This window comes from Hyla sarda, chromosome 1 (assembly GCF_029499605.1).
Source record: "Hyla sarda isolate aHylSar1 chromosome 1, aHylSar1.hap1, whole genome shotgun sequence".
NCBI classification, from domain to species: Eukaryota; Metazoa; Chordata; class Amphibia; order Anura; family Hylidae; genus Hyla; species Hyla sarda.
The window spans coordinates 277,226,848-277,248,182 of record NC_079189.1 but is presented as its reverse complement, the minus strand read 5'-3'; the positions used below and the strand labels follow the sequence as shown (position 1 = coordinate 277,248,182).

General features: G+C 42.3%; 1 protein-coding gene across 8 annotated transcripts in view; it reads right to left on the bottom strand.

The window, feature by feature from the left end:
• LOC130368702 (uncharacterized) overlaps window positions 1–21,335 on the bottom strand; it is a 355,350-nt gene that overhangs the window by 266,620 nt on the left and 67,395 nt on the right. For all 8 annotated transcript variants that reach the window (XR_008892546.1, XM_056572793.1, XM_056572777.1 and 5 more), the window contains one exon: window positions 12,579–12,927. Coding sequence is in view for 7 of the 8 variants with exons in the window: in XM_056572793.1 (XP_056428768.1) it covers window positions 12,579–12,927 (349 nt within the window). In the remaining variant the exon portion in view is untranslated. The remainder of the gene's footprint in view (window positions 1–12,578; window positions 12,928–21,335) is intronic.

The following is a 21,335-nucleotide window of genomic DNA, read 5'->3' as shown; positions in this document are numbered from 1 at the left end:
AACTTTTGTTCAGGAAAGGGTTAATACATATTTTTTAACTTTTTTTTTACACCATTTTTTTTTTTTTGCAGTGTTATAGCCCTCATAGAGGGCTATAGCACTGCACACTTTGATTCATTGCACAGATCCCTGCCATGGGTTACTATGGCAGCGATCAGTGTTATTGGCACTTGACTGCTCCTGTCTGGATCTCAGGCACGGAGCAGCCATTCGGGGATCAGGCGCCGAGGAGGCAGGTAAGAGCCCTCCCGGTGTCCTGCTCGATGTTCGGAACGCGATTTCACCACAGCGGTCACGAACAGCCCGACTGACTAGCCGGGATAGTTTCACTTTCACTTTAGAAAAGGCGGTCAGCTTTGACCGCCGCTTCTAAAGGGTTAATACCGCACATCGCCGCGATCGGCGATGTGTGGTATTAGCCGCGGGTCCCGGCCGTTGATGAGCGCAGGGACCGACGCGGTATGATGCGGGATCGCGGCGCGACCCCGCTTCATATCACGGGAGCCGGCGCAGGACGTAAATATACGTCCTGCGTCGTTAAGGAGATAAACATCATTAGTTCGTTTTTGGAGAGTAGGGGGAAGATGAAAAACTGGTTGTGAGGGCGATGAAGGGTCGGACAGAGAACCAAACATAAAAATGAAAAATTTTAAGAGGAAAGGGAGGGTGGGGGATTTATTTAGTATATGTGGAATATGTATAAGGGAAAAATGTTTGGTATTATGATAAAATAAATTTGTAAATTATAAAAAAATAAAAAAATAAAATAAATAAACAGACAAAAGCCCATACGACATGGTTAGAGGGGAGCTGATCTGTCATTTATGAATGTCAAATCTATTTCTGTGTGAGAAAAAGTGTTTACCTGCAGGAAAATACATACATGATCCTCCCAGAGTTCCTTACCCAAAGATACAAACTTCTATGGTCAATGGTACAGAAAGGGGGAGGAAAAGAAGGATAGCACAACACTTCAAAAAGGACTAAATAGACGGACATGCCCAGATGAGATGAACAAAATCAGCCTCCAGGGCTCTAAAACAAATACACCACGAAGAAGAGAGGCAATGCATATTAACCCCTTAAGGACTGAGCCCTTTTTCACCTTAAGGACTCGGCCATTTTTTGCAATTCTGACCACTGTCACTTTAAACATTAATAACTCTGGAATGCTTTTAGTTATCATTCTGATTCCGAGATTGTTTTTTCGTGACATATTCTACTTTAACTTAGTGGTAAAATTTTGTGGTAACTTGCATCCTTTCTTGGTGAAAAATCCCAAAATTTGATGAAAAATTTGAAAATTTTGCATTTTTCTAACTTTGAAGCTCTCTGCTTGTAAGAAAAATGTATATTCAAAATAATTTTTTTTTTAATTCACATATACAATATGTCTACTTCATATTTGCATCATAAAATTGATGAGTTTTTACTTTTGGAAGACATCAGAGGGCTTCAAAGTTCCGCAGCAATTTTCCAATTTTTCACAAAATTTTGAAACTCGCTTTTTTTCAGGGACCAGTTCAGGTTTGAAGTGGATTTGAAGGGTCTTCATATTAGAAATACCCCACAAATGACCCCATTATAAAAACTGCACCCCCGAAAGTATTCAAAATGACATTCAGTAAGCGTTTTAACCCTTTAGGTGTTTCACAGGAATAGCAGCAAAGTGAAGGAGAAAATACACAATCTTCATTTTTTACACTCGCATGTTCTTGTAGACCCAATTTTTGAATTTTTGCAAGGGGTAAAAAGGAGAAAATTTTTACTTGTATTTGAAACCCAATTTCTCTCGAGTAAGCACATACCTCATATTTCTATGTTAATTGTTCGGCGGGCGCAGTAGAGGGCTCAGAAGGGAAGGAGCGACAAATGGTTTTTGGGGGGCATGTCACCTTTAGGAAGCCCCTATGGTGCCAGAACTGCAAAAAAAAACACATGGCATACCATTTTGGAAACTAGACCCCTCAGGGAACGTAACAAGGGGTAATGTGAACCTTAATACCCCACAGGTGATTCACGACTTTTGCATATGTAAGAAAAAAAAATATTTTTTTTACCTAAAATGCTTGGTTTCCCTAAAGTTTTACATTTTTAAAAAGGGTAATAGCAGAAAATACACCCCAAAATTTGAAGCCCAATTTCTCCCGATTCAGAAAACACCACATATGGGGGTGAAAAGTGCTCTGCTGGCGCACTACAGGTCTCAGAAGAGAAGGAGTCACATTTGGCTTTTTTGAAGGAAATTTTGCTCTGGGGGCATGCCGCATTTAGGAAGCCCCTATGGTGCCAGGACAGCAAAAAAAAAACACATGGCATACCATTTTGGAAACTAGACCCCTCGGGGAACGTAACAAGGGGTAAAGTGAACCTTAATACCCTACAGGTGTTTCACGACTTTTGCATATGTAAAAAAAAATTAAAAAATTTACCTAAAATGCTTGGTTTCCCAAAAAATGTACATTTATACAAAGGGTTAAAGCAGAAAATACCCCACAAAATTTTAAGCCCAATTTCTCCCGATTCAGAAAACACCCCATATGGGGGTGAAAAGTGCTCTGCTGGCGCACTACAGGTCTCAGAAGAGGAGGAGTCACATTTGGCTTTTTGAAAGCAAATTTTGCTCTGGGGGCATGACACATTTAGGAAGCCCCTATGGTGCCAGGACCGCAAAAAATACCCACATGGCATACCATTTTGGAAACTAGACCCCTCGGGGAACGTAACAAGGGGTTAAGTGAACCTTAATACCCCACAGGTGTTTCACGACTATTGCATATGTAAAAAAAATAAAAAAAATTTTACCTAAAATGCTTCTTTTCCCAAAAACTTTACATTTTTAAAAAGGGTAAAAGCAGAAAATACCCGCCAAAATTTGAAGCCCAATTTCTCCCGAGTACGGCGACACCTCATATGTGACCCTTAACTGTTGCCTTGAAATACGACAGGGCTCCATAGTGAGAGTGCCATGCGCATTTGAGGCCTAAATTAGGGATTGCATAGGGGTGGACATAGGGGTATTCTACGCCAGTGATTCCCAAACAGGGGGCCTCCAGCTGTTGCAAAACTCCCAGCATGCCTGGACAGTCAACGGCTGTCCGACAATACTGGGAGTTGTTGTTTTGCAACAGCTGGAGGCTCCGTTTTGGAAACCATGGCGTACCAGATGTTTTTCATTTTTATTGGGGAGGGGAGGGGGGTTGTATAGGGGTATGTGTATACGTAGTGTTTTTTTACTTTTTATTTTATTTTTTGTGGTAGTGTAGTGTAGTGTTTTTAGGGTACAGTCGCACGGGCGGGGGTTCACAGTAGTTTATCGCTGGCAGTTTGAGCTGTTGCAGAAAATTTGCTGCAGCTCAAACTTGCAGCCCGATACCTACTGTAAGCCTCCGCCCATGTGAGTGTACCCTGTACATTCACATTGGGGGGGACCTCCAGCTGTTGCAAAACTAAAACTCCCAGCATGCGCTGACAGACTGTACATGCTGAGAGTTTTAGTTTTGCAACAGCTGTAGGCACACTGGTTATGTATCACGGAGTTTGTGACCTTACTCAGTGTTTCAAAACCAGTGTGCCTCCAGCTGTTGCAAAACTACAACTCCCAGCATGTACGGTGCATGGTGTAAGGTGACTGCTGGGAGTTGTAGTTTGCAACTGCTGGAGGCACACCGGTCGTGAAACACTGAGTTAGGTAAAAAAAAAAACTCTAAGTTTCACAACCAGTGTGCCTTCAGCTGTTGCAAAACTACAACTCTCAGCAGTCACCGACAGCAAACGGGCATGCTGGGAGTTGTAGTTATGCAACCAGCAGATGCACCACTACAACTCCCAGCATGCACTTTAGCTGTTTGTGCAAGCTGGTAGTTGTAGTTATACAACAGCTGAAGGTACACTTTTCCATAGAAATAATGTGCCTCCAGCTGTTGCAAAACCATAAGTCCCAGCATGCCCATAAGGGAATGCTGGGAGTTGTGGTGGTCTGCCTCCTGCTGTTGCATAACTACAGCTCCCAGCATGCCCTTTTTGCATGCTGGGAGCTGTTGCTAAGCAACAGCAGGAGGCTGTAACTCACCTCCTGCTGTTGCTTCATCGCTGGACTGTCCCTCGCCGCCGCCGTCGCTCCTGGGGCCCCGATCCCAACATGGACGCCGGGGATCGGGGTCCCCAGCACCCGGGGTCGTCTTCCCGCATCCGCTCACGCCCTCCGGAAGAGGGGCGGAGCGGGTGCGGGAGTGACGCCCGCAGCAGGCGCCCTGATTGGTCGGCCGGTAATCCGGCCGACGAATCAGGGCGATCGTGAGGTGGCATCAGTGCCACCTCACCCCTGCAGGCTCTGGCTGTTCGGGGCCGTCAGAGACGGCCCCGAACAGCCAGTAATTCCGGGTCACCGGGTCACTGGAGACCCGATTGACCCGGAATCGCCGCAGATCGCTGGACTGAATTGTCCAGCGATCTGCGGCGATCGCCGACATGGGGGGGCATAATGACCCCCCTGGGCGATATGCCGGGATGCCTGCTGAACGATTTCAGCAGGCATCCGGCTCCGGTCCCCAACCGGCTAGCGGTGGGGGCCAGAATTCCCACGGGCGTATGGATACGCCCTGCGTCCTTAAGGACTCGGGATGCAGGGCGCATCCATACGCCCTGCGTCCTTAAGAGGTTAAACAATTTCACAAGACTCAAAAAGGAAGTGGCGGGGAATTCCACCACCCCCTCCCTACCTCACACAATGCCCCACATGTAAGTTACCTAGAGCAGATCTCCGGCATTGTTTGTGGGACTGTCCACAGGTAATGGGTTTATGGCAAGAGGTACAAATTTAAGTACAAACTATTTGGGGCTACAGACTTTCTCACTCACCAGAACCCTATTTATTCCACTATTTTCCTTCAAGAGAATCAGATCCCCCGGATAGAGGACTGTTGAACAAGAGTATACATTATTTTTAGTCCCGAAACGGTGCCTTCTAAGACCTTGGCTTCTCCCGACAATTCCGAGCCTCGCGGAAATTCTTAAAGAATTTCACTCAATTGTTCATAGAGAATTATTACTCGCCATTCAAAACTCAGAACTGCATGCCAAATAATTTTTTCACAAGTGGAAGAAATACCTACACTACCTAGAGGATGAGTCAGAGAAGCATAGAATTGTGGACCATTTCAAATCTTCCACCTGGAATAATATGGAACTTCTCAAAGGTACACTAGGAAACCAAGATTTACCTGCGTGACTTGTTACAAGGCATAACTTTTCTATCACAGTAGGTAGCTATAACATTCCTTATCCCACGGTAATGGCGAACCAGGGGGTTCCTGTCCCACTAGTTTATTACTGACGGAGCTAAGTGTACATATAGATCGCTATGGACTATTTTAACAATTATATTATTGTGGACATGGGAGGTGTTTGATGTTCTGTTTTGTTGTTTTTCCTGATTATATTTGTATGAATGTATAATCACTTTGCCTGTTCTTATGATCAATCACTTACAGTAATGGACATAAGTCATGTACCGCCATTCAGATGTTGATTTTTTATAGCACTTGCTTTATGCTCTTCTATGGGTTTGTAGTATGCTGCAAAGCTAAAGATATCAGAAAAGTTGAGTTTGCGTAAAAGACACCAATTGAATTCCCTTCAGGGCAAAAGCCCCTCAGGGACTAATTCCCTATACTAGGGATACTCCTTTAAAACACCCCAGCATCCCCCTGACATTTCGCCGGTAACAACCGGCTTTATCAAGGTACCGGATACTAATGCAGTGTATGGGCATTCCCTGGGGTTTTTAAATCCTCTGTGTGTAGGCGTTACTCTAAGCAGCTTTCTATTTTTAGTGGTTAAAAATAGAGTAGGGTTAAATAATTCAACCTAGGAACTCTATAATTAAAACCAACATTATAAAAACATTTTAAAAATAAATAGACAACAATAAGGTAGAATAATAAAATTGAACTATAAAGAACTATCCCCTCTCCCCTAAAAGATATTTTATTTATAATCATACAATACTTTGAGATATTGGGAATCACTCCTCCCCTTCGAATATACTTCCTCTACTACTCCTAAGGATGGACCTAGATTACTAGGATGTAAATACCTAGTGCGTCTGTGCCAGTACATAGAGTGCAGGGCTACCTGAGGGAGAAGTACGCGCTGTCCGAGTCAATGATGACTGAGGCGCAGGGGTGGTGATGAGTAACCATTGCGCCTGCACACCCGCCAGTGAGAACGGAAAATAGATCACATGGGAGGGCCGTCACATGACAGATCATGTGAAACCGGATCAAGTGACGCAGGAATGGGGATTGCCGTGGAATAACCCAGAAGATTTCCGGAGGTAAGAGGTCCTCCGTGACGTATAGTAGAAGGCATATCCTTATTGGCTAGAAATAGACACTGCTTAGAGTAACACCTACAAACAGAGGATTTAAAAACCCCAGTGAATGCCCATACACTGCATTAGTATCCAGTACCTTGATAAAGCTGGTAGTTACAGGCGAAACGTCGAGGGCATGCTAGGGCGTTTGGTATTTTAAAAGCAACTCAGGAATTGGACACAAAAGAGCGAATAAGATCAAATACAGGGGACAAGAAATATTGCCCCAAAGACAAGGCATAATAAATTAGACATGATCCCATGATAATATCCCCTAAATTAGTATTGGTCCAAATAGGACAATAATCAATCTCCTGTGTTCTGTTTTTAATACACACTTTTGTATTATTTACTCACATTAATGGGAAACTTACGAAAATATAAATAAAAGTGATTTTTTTTAAACAGGTATCCCTAGTATAGGAAATTAGTCCCTGAGGGGCTTTTGCCCTGACACCGTATGGAAGATACTGGACACCGTATGGAAGATTTTGTTGTATTATATTGCGTAAAAGACAGACATTTTTGTCATACAGATATCCAACAATCTGTATAACATAGCCCACCCAGAAGAGATCCTCACTAAGAAGCAGGGTGGAAATATAACTATTACCCAATAATGGTACCTCAGACAATACATCAGAAAAGCCTGAGACCTTCTTAGCATGCAGCCATACCGACCTAGCTAATGTATGTAAAAGGCAGCATTTCTGAGGGGCAATTAAAAATCTTGGCCTCCAGAAAACCCAACAAGCAGGTAGTGGGAGCTGCATGTGCATAGATGCAAGGACATAAGAGGGCATCCAATAATACAATGGGCGGAATTGTCCTGCTATATAGTACAGAAGAATTCTGGCAGTGCAGCTCCTGCCATGTTCTTGGCCCCTGTAAAGTGAATAATGTTAATTTAGGCCAGGAGTTACGTCTTATAAAACCCAAGGGGGACTATAACCACACTTTGCTGAAGCAAATATAGCAGTTTAGGCAACAAATTAATTTTAACTAGGCTTATTCGGGCAGTAACTGACAGTGGTAGCTTACTTCATATAGGGAATTTAATGTCAATCAACGGGGAAATATTCAGTTTATAGTCCTTGGCCAAAGCCTTGGTGATCATAACCCACAAATATTTGAACTTCTCCACAAAGGGTAAGGGAGATACATTAAGCGATGCATGGAAATCAAATGGAATAAAGAGAATTGATAGTGAGGCCAGAACAAATGGCAAAAGCAGCTATAAATGTTTAACAGACCGCAGGAGAGAGGGAGCCTGGTCAAGCAAAATCACCATGTTGTCCGCATATCGCCTAACAGTGCCTACCCTGTCCGCAATGGCAATCCCTACCACCTGTGAAGAGGAACAAATCCTGATGGCCACTGGTTCAATTGCCAATGCGAACAGGTGGGAGACAATGGGCACTCCTGCCTTGTACCCCTATGGAGAGATATGGTAGAAGAGAGAAGACCAGTGATGAAAACTCTTGCCGTTGAGGCGGCACACAGGATAGGTATCCAACTACAGAACCCAGGTCCCCATGAATATTTACGCAGGCAGGCAAACAAAAAAAAAGGCCATTTGACTGAATTTAACGCACCAAATCATGGACGCCAAAGCCCAATCATTATCTATTAGAGGGCTATATTGTACTGAACCCTACGAATATTAACCCCTTAAGGACCGGGGTTTTTTCCGTTTTTGCATTTTCGTTTTTTGCTCCTTGCCTTTAAAAAATCATAACTCTTTCAATTTTGCACCTAAAAATCCATATGATGGCTTATTTTTTGCACCACCAATTCTACTTTGTAATGACGTCAGTCATTGTGCCCAAAAATCTACGGTGAAACGGGAAAAAAAATCATTGTGAGACAAAATTGAAAAAAAAAACGCCATTTTGTAACTTTTGGGGGCTTCCGTTTCTACGTAGTACATTTTTCGGTAAAAATGACCCCTTATCTTTATTCTGTAGGTCCATACGATTAAAATGATACCCTACTTATACAGGTTTGAATTTGTCGCACTTCTGGAAAAAATCATAACTTCATGCAGGAAAATTAATACGTTTAAAATTGTCATCTTCTGACCCCTATAACTTTTTTATTTTTCCGTGTATGGGGCGGTATGAGGGCTAATTTTTTGCGCCGTGATCTGAAGTTTTTAACGGTACCATTTTTGCATTGATAGGACTTATTGATCGCTTTTTATTCATTTTTTCATGATATAAAAAGTGACCAAAAATGCACTATTTTGGACTTTGGAATTTTTTTGCGCGCACGCCATTGACCGTGCGGTTTAATTAACGATATATTTTTATAATTCGGACATTTCCGCACGCGGCGATACCATTTATGTTTATTTTTATTTTTATTTACACTGTGTTTTTTCTTTTATGGGAAAAGGGGGGTGATTCAAACTTTTAATAGGGAAGGGGTTAAATGATGTTTATTCACTTTTTTTTTGCACTTTTTTTTTGCAGTGTTATAGGTCCCATAGGGACCTATAACACTGCACACACTGATCTTTTACATTGATCACTGGTTTCTCATAAGAAACCAGTGATCGATGATTCTGCCGCATGACTGCTCATGCCTGGATCTCAGGCACTGAGCAGTCATTCGGCGATCGGACAGCGAGGAGGCAGGTAGGGGCCCTCCCGCTGTCCTGTCAGCTGTTCGGGATGCCGCGATTTCACCGCGGCTATCCCGAACAGCCCACTGAGCTAGCCGGCATGCTTTCGGTTTCACTTTAGACGCGGCGTTCAACTTTGAACGCCGCGTCTAAAGGGTTAATAGCGCGCGGCACAGCGATCAATGCCGCGCGCTATTAGCCACGGGTCCCGGCCGTTGTTAGAGGCCGGGCCCGACCCGCTATGACGCGGGGCCACGCCGTGGCCCCGCGTTATAGATCGGGAGTGGACACATGACGTTCCAGTACGTCATGTGTCCTTAAGGGGTTAAAAGGGTATTCTGGTGAAAAACTATTTTTTTTTTTTTTTTAATATCAACTGCCTCCAGAAAGTTAAACAGATTTATAAATTACTTCTATTAAAAAAATCCTAATCCTACCAGTACTTATCAGCTGCTGAAGTTGAGTTGTTCTTTTCTGTCACCTCTGTCGGTCTCAGGAACTGTCCAGAGCAGGACACATTTGCTATGGGGATTTGCTCCTACTCTGGACAGTTCCTGAGACAGACAGAAAAGAACGACTCAACTTCAGAAGCTGATCAGTACTGGTAGGATTAAGAAATTTTAATAGAAGTAATTTACAAATGTGTTTAACTTTCTGGAGCCAGTTCATATGAAAAAATGTTTTCACTGGAATACCCCTTTAATTGTGGTACTGTTACCTGCCTGGCATGAAGCTCGTTTGATCGGGATGGACTAAATGAAGAAAACCCTAATTTAGCTTAGTAGAGAAGACCTTTTCGATTAATAGTCAATGTTAACTAAAAGATATAGGCCTATAGGAGCCACAATCAAACAGGGGCTTTCCAAGTTTAAGAACAACAACAAAGGTGGCCTCATATAAAGAGATGAGAAGCATAACAGTTTAAAGGGTGCTTGCTGTACAAAAGCTGCTGCAAGTTTGGCACCAGAAGGTCATTACAAGGACTGTAAATTTCAATGGGTAACCCATCTGGCCTGGGGTATATACCTTGGAACATGTCAAAGATGGAATATTCTCTTCTCCTCCTCAGTAATATCCCCATCCAGGAAAGCCCCATGATCAGACCGTTCTGAAAAGCAGAGTAGTAATTTTCTAATGAAAGCAATTGCAAAACCTATTGGTTTTGCATGCATTACAACATATCTAAAGTTTTTGTATCTGACAGTGCCCATTTAACCCCTTCCCTAATAAAAATCAGAATTACCCCCCTTTTCCCATTTAAAAGAAAAAAAAGTGTAAATAAAAATGACTCAAACATATGTGGTATCGCCGTGTGCGTAAATGTCTGAACAATAAAAATATATTGTTAATTCGCACGGTCAATGACGTCCAAAGTAGCGTATTTTTGGTCACTTTTTATACCATAAAAAAAATGTATAAAAAGCTATAAAAAAAAGTCTGATCAAAACACTACAGATCACGGCGCAAAAAATGAGCCCTCATACTGCCCCGTTTGTTGTAAAATAAAAAAGTTATAGGGGTCAGAAGATGACCATTTAAACATCAATTTTCGTGGATGTAGTTATGATTTTTTCCAGAAGTACAATCAAACCTATATAAGTAGGATATCATTTTAATCGTATGGACCTACAGAAGAAAGATAAGGTGTCATTTTAACCGAAAAATTTACTGCATAGAAACAAAAGCCCCCAAAACTTACAAAATGGCGTTTTTCTTAAATTTTGTCACACAATTATTCTTTTTTACCGTAATTACAAAGGTCATTACAAAGTAGAATTGGTGGCAAAAAAGGATTTTTAGGGGCAAAATTAAAAGGGTTGTGATTTTTAAATGTAAGGAGAAAAAAAACGAAAGTGCAAAGACTGAAAAGCGCTTGGTCCTTAACACCTTAAGGACCAAGCCCATTTTGACCCTAAGGACCAGGCCAATTTTATGTTTGCATTTTCGTTTTTTCCTCCTCGCCTACTAAAAATCCATGACTTTTATATTTCCATCTACAGACCCATATAAAGGGCTTGTTTTTTGCGTGACCAATTGTACTTTGTAATGAAACTTTTCATTTTGCGTAAACATTTATGGCGAACCCAAATTATTTTTTAGGGAGGAAATTTAAATGAAAACCACAATTTTGGAGGATTTCGTTTTCACACTTTAAACTTTACGGTAAAAATTACGTGTTCTTTATTCTGTGGGTCAATACGATTAAAATGATACCCATGGATAAATACTTTTTTATTTTTTGTACAGTTTAAAAAAAACTCAAACTTTTTGTACAAAGTCAGTAATATAAAAATCGCACCTATTTTCATCACCTATAACTTTTCAATTTTTCTGTATATGGGGTGGTAAGAGGGCTCCTTTTTTGCGCAGTCATCTGTACTTTTTATCGATACCACATTTGTATATATTAAACTTTTAGATCACTTTTTTTGGAATAAAATGTGACAAAAAAGCAGCATTTTTGGACTTTTTATTTTTACGTTTATGCCGTTCACCGTACGGGATCATTAACATAATATTTTGATAGTTCGGACATTTACGCATGCGGCGATACCAAATATGTTTATTAAAAAAAAAAGATTTTGGGGGTAAAATGGGAAAAAGGGACAATTTTCATTTTTTATTGGGGATGGGTAATTTTTCACTTTTTATTTTTACATTTTTCATCTTTTTTCTATTTTTATTTTTTTACACTTTATGTCCCCATAGGGGACTATCAATAGCATTCAGTTGATTGCTAATACTGTTCAGTGCTATACATCGGGAATAGCACTGATCGGTATTAATCAGCTATCTTCTGCTCTGGTATACTCGATCTCAGACCAGAGCAGAAGACCCGAGGAGATGGCCGAAGGCAGATGAGGAGACCTCTGGCCGCCATTACGATGACCGGATCCCCGCGGCAGCGCTGCGGGCGATCCGATCATCTATGCGCATTGCCGCAGACGCCGTGATCTGTATTGCTCACGGCATCCGAGGGGTTAATGGTGAGCAATACAGTTTTCTTTATATCCTACTAGAAGGAGAGGAAAAATCTTGAAATTGCAGAAAAGAAATTCAGAAAGCAAAAGGATCTGGTACATAATTGGGCACTGTCAGATTCAAAGACTTTTAATATGTTGTACATCTTGGCAAAACATTAACCTTTCTAATATACTTCATAAGAAAATGTTATTTCCTTTTTATAGAAATCATGGCTTATATAATCATGGCTTTGTCCAAGCTTAAGCACAGGCATGGACAAAGTCCAGTGAGGGTGGGCTATCACTCCTCTGTCTGTCTGATAGGACAGGAGAGATACCAGGAGTTTTATCAGACAGGAGAGAGCACAGATAAGTGATAGTCCACCCTCACTTACTGGACTTTGTCCCTGCCTGTGCTTCAGCTTGAAAATAACCTTGATTTTATAAGCAATGATTTCAATAGAAAAGGAAAATAAAATGTTTATTATGAAATATATTAGAAAGGTTGATGTTTTGCCAAGATGCACAACATATAAAACGTTTCTGTTTCTGACAGTGCCTATTTAAGTTCACATCTTCCTCCGTCTTTTGCCCAAAGTTATTAATTTCTAACCTTCCACTGTCAGGCTGCCTGCAAACAGTTGCTTCTACATGTTCCTTCTCATCTGCTTTCAACAATTCACCAGTGTGATTTATTTTTCTGGAAAACAGTTCGGTGGTGGAAGTATCTTGAATTTCTTTAGCTTCAAGGTCATTTGACATGTGATCCTTTGTAAACTCTAATTCATTTTGCATCGTCTCTGAAGACTTTCTATCCTTGATAGACTCTTTGATCTTCTTTTCTGCTGCATACTTTTTTCCCCTTCTCTCTTTAACCAGCTGATTTTCCTGTTTTTCTTTTAGTTGTTTAGAGATTTTTTTCTTTTTGTAAGCAGGTTTAAATCTTTCAGCTTTACGTTTACCTAAAACACATAGCATAACTGGTTAGGAATTGCCATGACAGCAGAGAAGCATGTAAAAAGAAAAACCATAAGGAATCAAAGGAATCTGTAACATTACACATTCATAATTCAAGTAACAATGGTAAATAGAGCCTTTGAATGGAAAAGACATGGGTCTTTTTCACAGAATATTGTAATATACAGTCATAGCCGTAAATGTTGGAACCCCTGAAATTTTGCAAGAAAATGATGTCTTTCTCACGAAAAGGATAGCAGTAAACACATGTTTTGCTATTCACACGTTTATTCCCTTTGTGTGTATTGGAACTAAACCAAAAAAGGGAGGAAAAAAAGCAAATTGGATATAATGTCATACCAAACCCTAAAAATGGTCAGGACAAAATTATGGCACCTTTTCAAAATTGTGGGAAAATAAGATTGTTTTAAGCAATATAAAAATTACACCTGAAAGCAGATAAAAAAGGAGAGAAGTTCACTTAGTCTTTGCATTGTGTGTTTGTGTGTGCCACACTAAGTATGGACAACAGAAAGAGGAGAAGATAACTGTCTGAGGAAATGAGAACCAAAATTGTGGAAAAATATCAAAAATCTCAAGGTTACAAGTCCATGTCCAGAGATCTAAATTTGCCTTTGTCCACAGTGCGCAACATTATCAAGAAGTTTGCAACCCATGGTACTGTAGATAATCTGGACGGAAGAGAAAAATGTATAAAAGGTGTCAATGCAGGTGTCAGAACCTATAGGGTTAAAAGGTTCTGACAGGTTCTTTTTTAAATAAAAAACAAAAAACAAAATGTGTGTGGTTCCCCGTCTTTTCATTTTCAGCCAAATACCAACCAAACAGCAACAGCCTGACGTTACCAGGGTGGGCGGGGACCATTGTTACTGGCCCTCCCCAGCCTAAATAACGCCAGCCTGTTACCGCCTAGGCCCAAGAGAAAAAGCCTCCCAAAATGTGTAACCCCATTTCTTCTGAGTATGGAAATACCACATATGTGGATGTAAAGTGCTCTGTGGGCGAACTACAATGCTCAGAAGAGAAGGAGCGCCATTGAGCTTTTGGTGAGAGAATTTGGTTGGAATAGAAGTCAGGGGCCATGTGTGTTTACAAAGTTCCCCGTGGTGCCAGAACAGTAGACCCCCACATTTTGGAACCTACACCCCTCACAGAATTTAATAAGGGGTTCAGTGAACATTTACACCCCACTGGCGTTTGACAGATCTTTGGAATAGTGGGCTGTGCAAATGAAAAATAGATTTTTGGAACAGTGGTCCGTGAAAATGAAAAATTTTGTCAGCTACATGTGGGGTGTAGATGCTCACTGTACCCCTAATTACATTACGTGAGGGGTGTAGTTTCCAAAATGGGGTCACATGATGTGGGGGGGGGGGGGGTCCCACTATTCTGGCACTATGGTGGCTTTGTAAACACACATGGCCTTCAATTTCGGATACATTCTCTCTCCAAAATCCCAATGGCGCTCCTTGTGGCACTCACCTCTTGATTCCCTGGCCTTCTGGCTAGGATCAGAGAAATTTTTTATAGATCCGGCCGGATGTCCGGGCAGTATATCTGCACACATTCACTTATTTATTTCTTTTTTGTCTCACTGTGTCACTTTTTGCGTGTTGTGTGTTCACAGGATTTGTCAGGATGCGGTAGCCCTTCTGGGTGTCCCTACTGGCGGTCTAGGGGAGGTGTGTGTGGCCATTAGGTTACGCACCTCCCTGCAAACACCCCGGGTACTCCTGCTTAGGCAGGGTACCTACCGTTATCGGCTCTGTGGGCAGATACCTTGGCTAACGCCAAGGAGGATGCCGGGAGCATTTGTGGTCCCCTAGTAGCTTCGGCGAAAAGGGACATCGAACCTGGAACCTCACAGGTACCTTTTGGTCCGGAGGCGAAGGGTAAGGTTTGTTGGGGGGCCTGTCTCCTATCAGAGAAGGGCTTGCGATAGACCGCATCCTTTGTGCACGTTTTTTTTTAGTGTAACACGTTTGCACTTTTTCTTGCACCTTGGGTGAATCGACAGCACGTTCCTGGGCTTAAAAAAAAAAAATCCCAATGGCGCTCCTTCTCTTCTGAGCAATTTACATCCACATATGGGGTATGTTCTTACTCAGAAAAAATGGGGGTACAAATGTTGTGGGGTTTTTCCTATTCTCCCTTGTGAAAATTAAAAATGTAGGGCAACACCAGCATTTTAGTGAAAAAAAATTTCTCTTCATTTTCACATCCAACTAACACCTGTACATTTACGTCCTGTGTATGACCGCGAGCATCGGAAGGGTGCTCGCGTCATACACGGCAGGTTCCGTCTGCTAACAGCACCCGGGACCCGCCTGTAGTGGCCGACAGCCGCGATCGCACGGATGTCCGCCATTAACCCCTCAGATGCCGTTATCAATACAGATCACGGCATCTGCGGCATTGCGGTACTTTGATTGGATGATCGGATTGCCCGCAGCGCTGCCGCGGCGATCCGATCTTCCAGCATGGTGGCCTGAGGTCCTCTCACATGGCTCCGGCCGTCTCCCAGGGTCTTCTGCTCTGGTCCGAGATCGAGCAGACCAGAGGAGAAGATCAACGATAATACTGAGCAGTGCTGTGTCCAATGCAAAGCACTGCACAGTATTAGCAATCAAAGGATTGCTATAGATAGTCTCCTATGGGGACATAAAAAGTGTAAAAAATAAAATAAAATAAAAATAGGTGAAAAATGTAAAAATAAAAAAATGTGAAAAATTCCCTCCCAATAAAAATAAAAATTGTCAGCTTTTCCCATTTTACCCCCAAAAAGCGTAAACATTTTTTTTAACCCCTTAACCCCTTAAGGACCAGGCCATTTTACACCTTAAGGACCAGAGTGTTTTTTGCAATTCTGACCACTGTCACTTTAAACATTAATAACTCTGGGATGCTTTTATTTATCATTCTGATTCCGAGATTGTTTTTCGGTGACATATTCTACTTTAACTTAGTGGTAAAATTTTATGGTAACTTGCATCCTTTCTTGGTGAAAAATCCCAAAATTTGATGAAAAAAATGAAAATTTTGCATTTTTCTAACTTTGAAGCTCTCTGCTTGTAAGGAAAATGGATATTCAAAATAAAACATTTTTGGGTTCACATATACAATATGTCTACTTTATGTTTGCATCATAAAATTGACATGTTTTTACTTTTGGAAGACACCAGAGGGCTTCAAAGTTCAGCAGCAATTTGGAAATTTTTCACAAAATTTTCAAACTCGCAATTTTTCATGGACCAGTTCAGGTTTGAAGTGAATTTGAAGGGTCTTCATATTAGAAATACCCCATAAATGACCCCATTATAAAAATGACACCCCCCAAAGTATTCAAAATGACATTCAATAAGTGTATTAACTCTTTAGGTGTTTCACAGGAATAGCAGAAAAGTGAAGGAGAAAATTCACAATCTTCATTTTTTACACTCGCATGTTCTTGTAGACCCAATTTTTGAATTTTTGCAAGGGGTAAAAAGGAGAAAATTTTTACTTGTATTTGAAACCCAATTTCTCTCGAGTAAGCACATACCTCATATGTCTATGTTAATTGTTCGGCGGGCGCAGTAGAGGGCTCAGAAGGGAAGGAGCGTCAAATGGTTTTTGGGGGGCATGTCACCTTTAGGAAGCCCCTATGGTGCCAGGACAGCAAAAAAAACCACATGGCATACCATTTTGGAAACAAGACCCCTCAGGGAACGTAACAAGGGGTAAAGTGAACCTTAATACCCCACAGGTGATTCACGACTTTTGCATATGTAAAAAAAAATAAAAAAATGTTTTACCTAAAATGCTTGGTTTCCCAAAAATGTTACATTTTTAAAAAGGATAATAGCAGAAAATACCCCCCAAAATTTGAAGCCCAATTTCTCCCGATTCAGAAAACACCCCATATGGGGGTGAAAAGTGCTCTGCTGGCGCACTACAGGTCTCAGAAGAGAAGGAGTCACATTTGGCTTTTTGAAAGCAAATTTTGCTCTGGGGCATGCCGCATTTAGGAAGCCCCAATGGTGCCAGAACCGCAAAAAAAAAACACATGGCATACCATTTTGGAAACCAGACCCCTCGGGGAACGTAAAAAGGGGTAAAGTGAACCTTAATACCCTACAGGTGTTTCCCAACTTTTGCATATGTTAAAAAAAATTTTTTTTTTACCTAAAATGCTTGGTTTCCCAAAATGTTTACATTTTTAAAAAGGGTAATAGCAGAAAATACCCCCCAAAATTTGAAGCCCAATTTCTCCCGATTCAGAAAACACCCCATATGGGGGTGAGAAGTGCTCTGCTGGCGCACTACAGGTCTCAGAAGAGAAGGAGTCACATTTGGCTTTTTGAAAGCAAATTTTGCTCTGGGGGCATGCCGCATTTAGGAAGCCCCAATGGTGCCAGAACAGCAAAACAAAAAAACACATGGCATACCATTTTGGAAACTAGACCCCTCGTGGAACGTAACAAGGGGTAATGTGAACCTTAATACCCCACAGGTGTTTCACGACTTCTGCATATGTAAAAAAAAAAAGTACGGCGATACCCCATATGTGGCCCTAAACTGTTGCCTTGAAATACGACAGGGCTCCAAAGTGAGAGTGCCATGCGCATTTGAGGCCCAAATTAGGGACTTGCATAGGGGTGGACATAGGGGTATTCTACGCCAGTGATTCCCAAACAGGGTGCCTCCAGCTGTTGCAAAAGTCCCAGCATGCCTGGACAGTCAGTGGCTGTCTGGTAATACTGGGAGTAGTTGTTTTGCAACAGCTGGAGGCTCCGTTTTGGAAACAGTGGCGTACCAGACGTTTTTCATTTTTATTGGGGAGGGGAGGGGGGCTGTGTAAGGGTATGTGTATATGTAGTGTTTTTTACTTTTTATTTTATTGTGTGTTAGTGTAGTGTAGTGTTTTTAGGGTACAGTCGCACGGACGGGGGTTCACAGTAGTTTCTCGCTGGCAGTTTGAGCAGCGGCAGAAAATTTGCCTCAGCTCAAACTTGCAGCCGGATACTTACTGTAATCCTCCGCCCATGTGAGTGTACCCTGTACGTTCACATTGGGGGGGGGGGGGGGGGGGGGGGGGGGGGAGACATCCAGCTGTTGCAAAACTACAACTCCCAGCATGTAGGGTCTATAAGTGCATGCTGGGAGTTGTAGTTTTGCAACAGCTGGAGGCTCCGTTTTGGAAACGGTGGCGTACCAGACGTTTTTCATTTTTATTGTAGGGGTATGTGTATATGTAGTGTTTTTTTACTTTTTATTTTATTTTGTGTTAGTGTAGTGTAGTGTTTTTAGGGTACAGTCACATGGGCGGGGGGTTCACAGTAGTTTCTCGCTGGCAGCTTGAGCTGCAGCAGAAAATTTGCTGCAGCTCAAACTTGCAGCCGGATACTTACTGTAATCCTCCGCCCATGTGAGTGTACCCTGTACATTCACATTGGGGGGGGGACATCCAGCTGTTGCAAAACTACAACTCCCAGCATGTACGGTCTATCAGTGCATGCTGGGAGTTGTAGTTTTGCAACAGCTGGAGACACACAGGTTGTGAAACACAGAGTTTGGCAACAAACTCAGTGTTTTGCAACCAGTGTGCCTTCAGCTGTTGCAAAAGCTACAACCCCCAGCATGTACGGACAGCGGAAGGGCATGCTGGGTGTTATAGTTATGCAACAGCGGGAGGCATACTACTTTGGCTGGGGATGCTGGGGATTGTAGTTATGCAACAGCTGGAGACACACGGGTTTGCTACTTAACTCAGTGTGCCTTCAGCTGTTGCAAAACTACAACTCTCAGCAGTCACCGACAGCTGTTTGTGCAAGCTGGGAGTTGTAGTTACACAACAGCTGAAGGTACACTTTTCCATAGAAAGAATGTGCCTCCAGCTGTTGCAAAATCATAAGTCCCAGCATGCCCATAAGTGCATGCTGGGAGTTGTGGTGGTCTGCCTCCTCCTGTTGCATAACTACAGCTCCCAGCATGCCCTTTTTGCATGCTGGGAGCTGTTGCTAAGCAACAGCAGGAGGCTGTCACTCACCTCCTGCTGCTGCTTGATCGTCGCACAGGTCAGTCCCGCCGCCGCCGCCGTCGTCGCTCCTGGGGCCCCGATCCCAACATTAACGCCGGGGATCGGGGTCCCCAGCACCAGGGGTGCACGTCCCGCACCCGCTCACGTCCTCTGGAAGAGGGGCGGAGCGGGTGCGGGAGTGACACCCGCAGCAGGCGCCCTGATTGGTCGGCCGGTAATCCGGCCGACGAATCAGGGCGATCGTGAGGTGGCACCAGTGCCACCTCACCCCTGCAGGCTCTGGCTGTTCGGGGCCGTCTCTGGAGACCCGATTGACCCAGAATCGCCGCAGATCGCTGGACTGAATTGTCCAGCGATCTGCGGCCATCGCCGACATGGGGGGGCATAATGACCCTCCTGGGCGATATGCCGCGATGCCTGCTGAACGATTTCAGCAGGCATCGGGCACCGGCTCCCCTCCGGCTTGCAGCGGGGGGCCGGGAAAGGACAGGACGTACTCCTACGTCCTCGGTCCTTAAGGACTCGGAAACGGGGGCGTAGGAGTACATCCATTGTCCTTAAGGGGTTAAGGACCCATGACGTACCAGTACGTCATGAGTCCGCTCCCAATCTATAACCCGGGGCCATGCCGTGGCCCCGCGTCATAGCAACGGCCGGGACCCGTGGCTAATAGCGCACGGCATTGATCGCGCAATTAAGCCTTTAGACGCGTCTAAAGTGAAACCATGTGAAAGTGAAACCATGCTCAGGGAGCTGTTAGGGATCGCCGCGGCGTAATCGTGGTATCCCGAACAGCTGCAGGACACGAGGAGGGTCTCCTACCTTGCCTCCTGTTGTTCGATCGCCGAATGACTGCTCAGTGCCTGAGATCCAGGCATGAGCAGTCAAGCGGCAGAATCATCGATCAGTGGTTACTTATGAGAAACCACAGATCAATGTTAAAGATCAGTGTGTGCAGTGTTATAGGTCCCTATGGGAGCTATAACACTGCAAAAAAAAGTGAAAAAAAAAGTGAATAAAGATCATTTAACCCCTTCCCTATTAAAAGTTTGAATCAACCCCTTTTCCCATAAAAAAAACTAAAAAAAACTGTGTAAATAAAAACATATGTGGTATCGCGGCATGCGGAAATGTCCGAAATATAAAAATATACTGTTAATTAAACCGCACGGTCAATGGCGTGTGCGCAAAGTCGTGCATTTTTGGTCACTTTTTATATAATTAAAAAATTAATAAAAAGCGATCAGTAAGTCCTATCAATGCAAAAATGGTACCGCTAAAAACTTCAGATCACGGTGCAAAAAATAAGCCCTCATACCGCACCATAGGCAGAAAAATAAAAAAGTTATAGCGGTCAGAAGAGGACAATTTTAAACGTATACATTTTCCTGCATGTATTTATGATTTTTTCCAGAAGTACAACAAAATCAAACCTATATAAGTAGGGTATCATTTTAATCGTATGGACCTACAGAATAAAGATAAGGTGTCATTTTTACCGAAAAATGTACTGCGTAGAAACGGAAGCCCCCAAAAGTTACAAAATGATTTACTTACTCACAATGATTTTTTTTTTCCGTTTCGCCGTTGATTTTTGGGTAAAATGACTGATGTAATAACATTGTAGAATTGGTGGCGCAAAAAATAAGCCATCATATGGATTTTTAGGTGCAAAATTGAAAGTTATGATTTTTTAAAGGTAAGGAGGAAAAAACGAAAATGCAAAAACAGATAAAAACCCCGGGTCATTAAGGGGTTAATAAACATATTTGGTATTGCCGCGTGCGAAAATGTCCAAACTATCAAAATATGTTAATGATCCCGAACGGTGAATGGCGTAAACGTAAAAAATAAAAAAAAAAGTCCAAAAATGCTGCTTTTTTTGTCACATTTTATAAAAATAAAAAATGATCTAAAAGTTTTATATATGCAAATGTGGTATCTAAAAAAAGTACAGATGACAGCGCAAAAAATTAGCCCTCATACCGCCCTATATAAAAATGAAAAGTTATAGGTGGTCAAAATAGGGCAATTTTAGATTACTGATTTTGTACAAAAAGTTATAGATGTTTTTTAAGCGGTACAAAAATATAAAAGTGTCTAGCCATGGGTATCATTTTAATCGTATTGACCCACAGAATAAAGAACATGTCATTTTTACCGTAAATAGTACAGTGTGAAAACGAACCCCTCCAAAATGTGAAAAATTTTGGTTTTCATAAAAATTTCCTCCCTAAAAATAATTTCTTTTTGGGTCCGCTGTACATTTTATGGCAAAATGAGAGGTTTCATTACAAAGTACAGTTGGTCACGCAAAAAACAAGCCCTTATATGGGTCTGTAGATGGAAATATAAAAGAGTTTTGGATTTTAG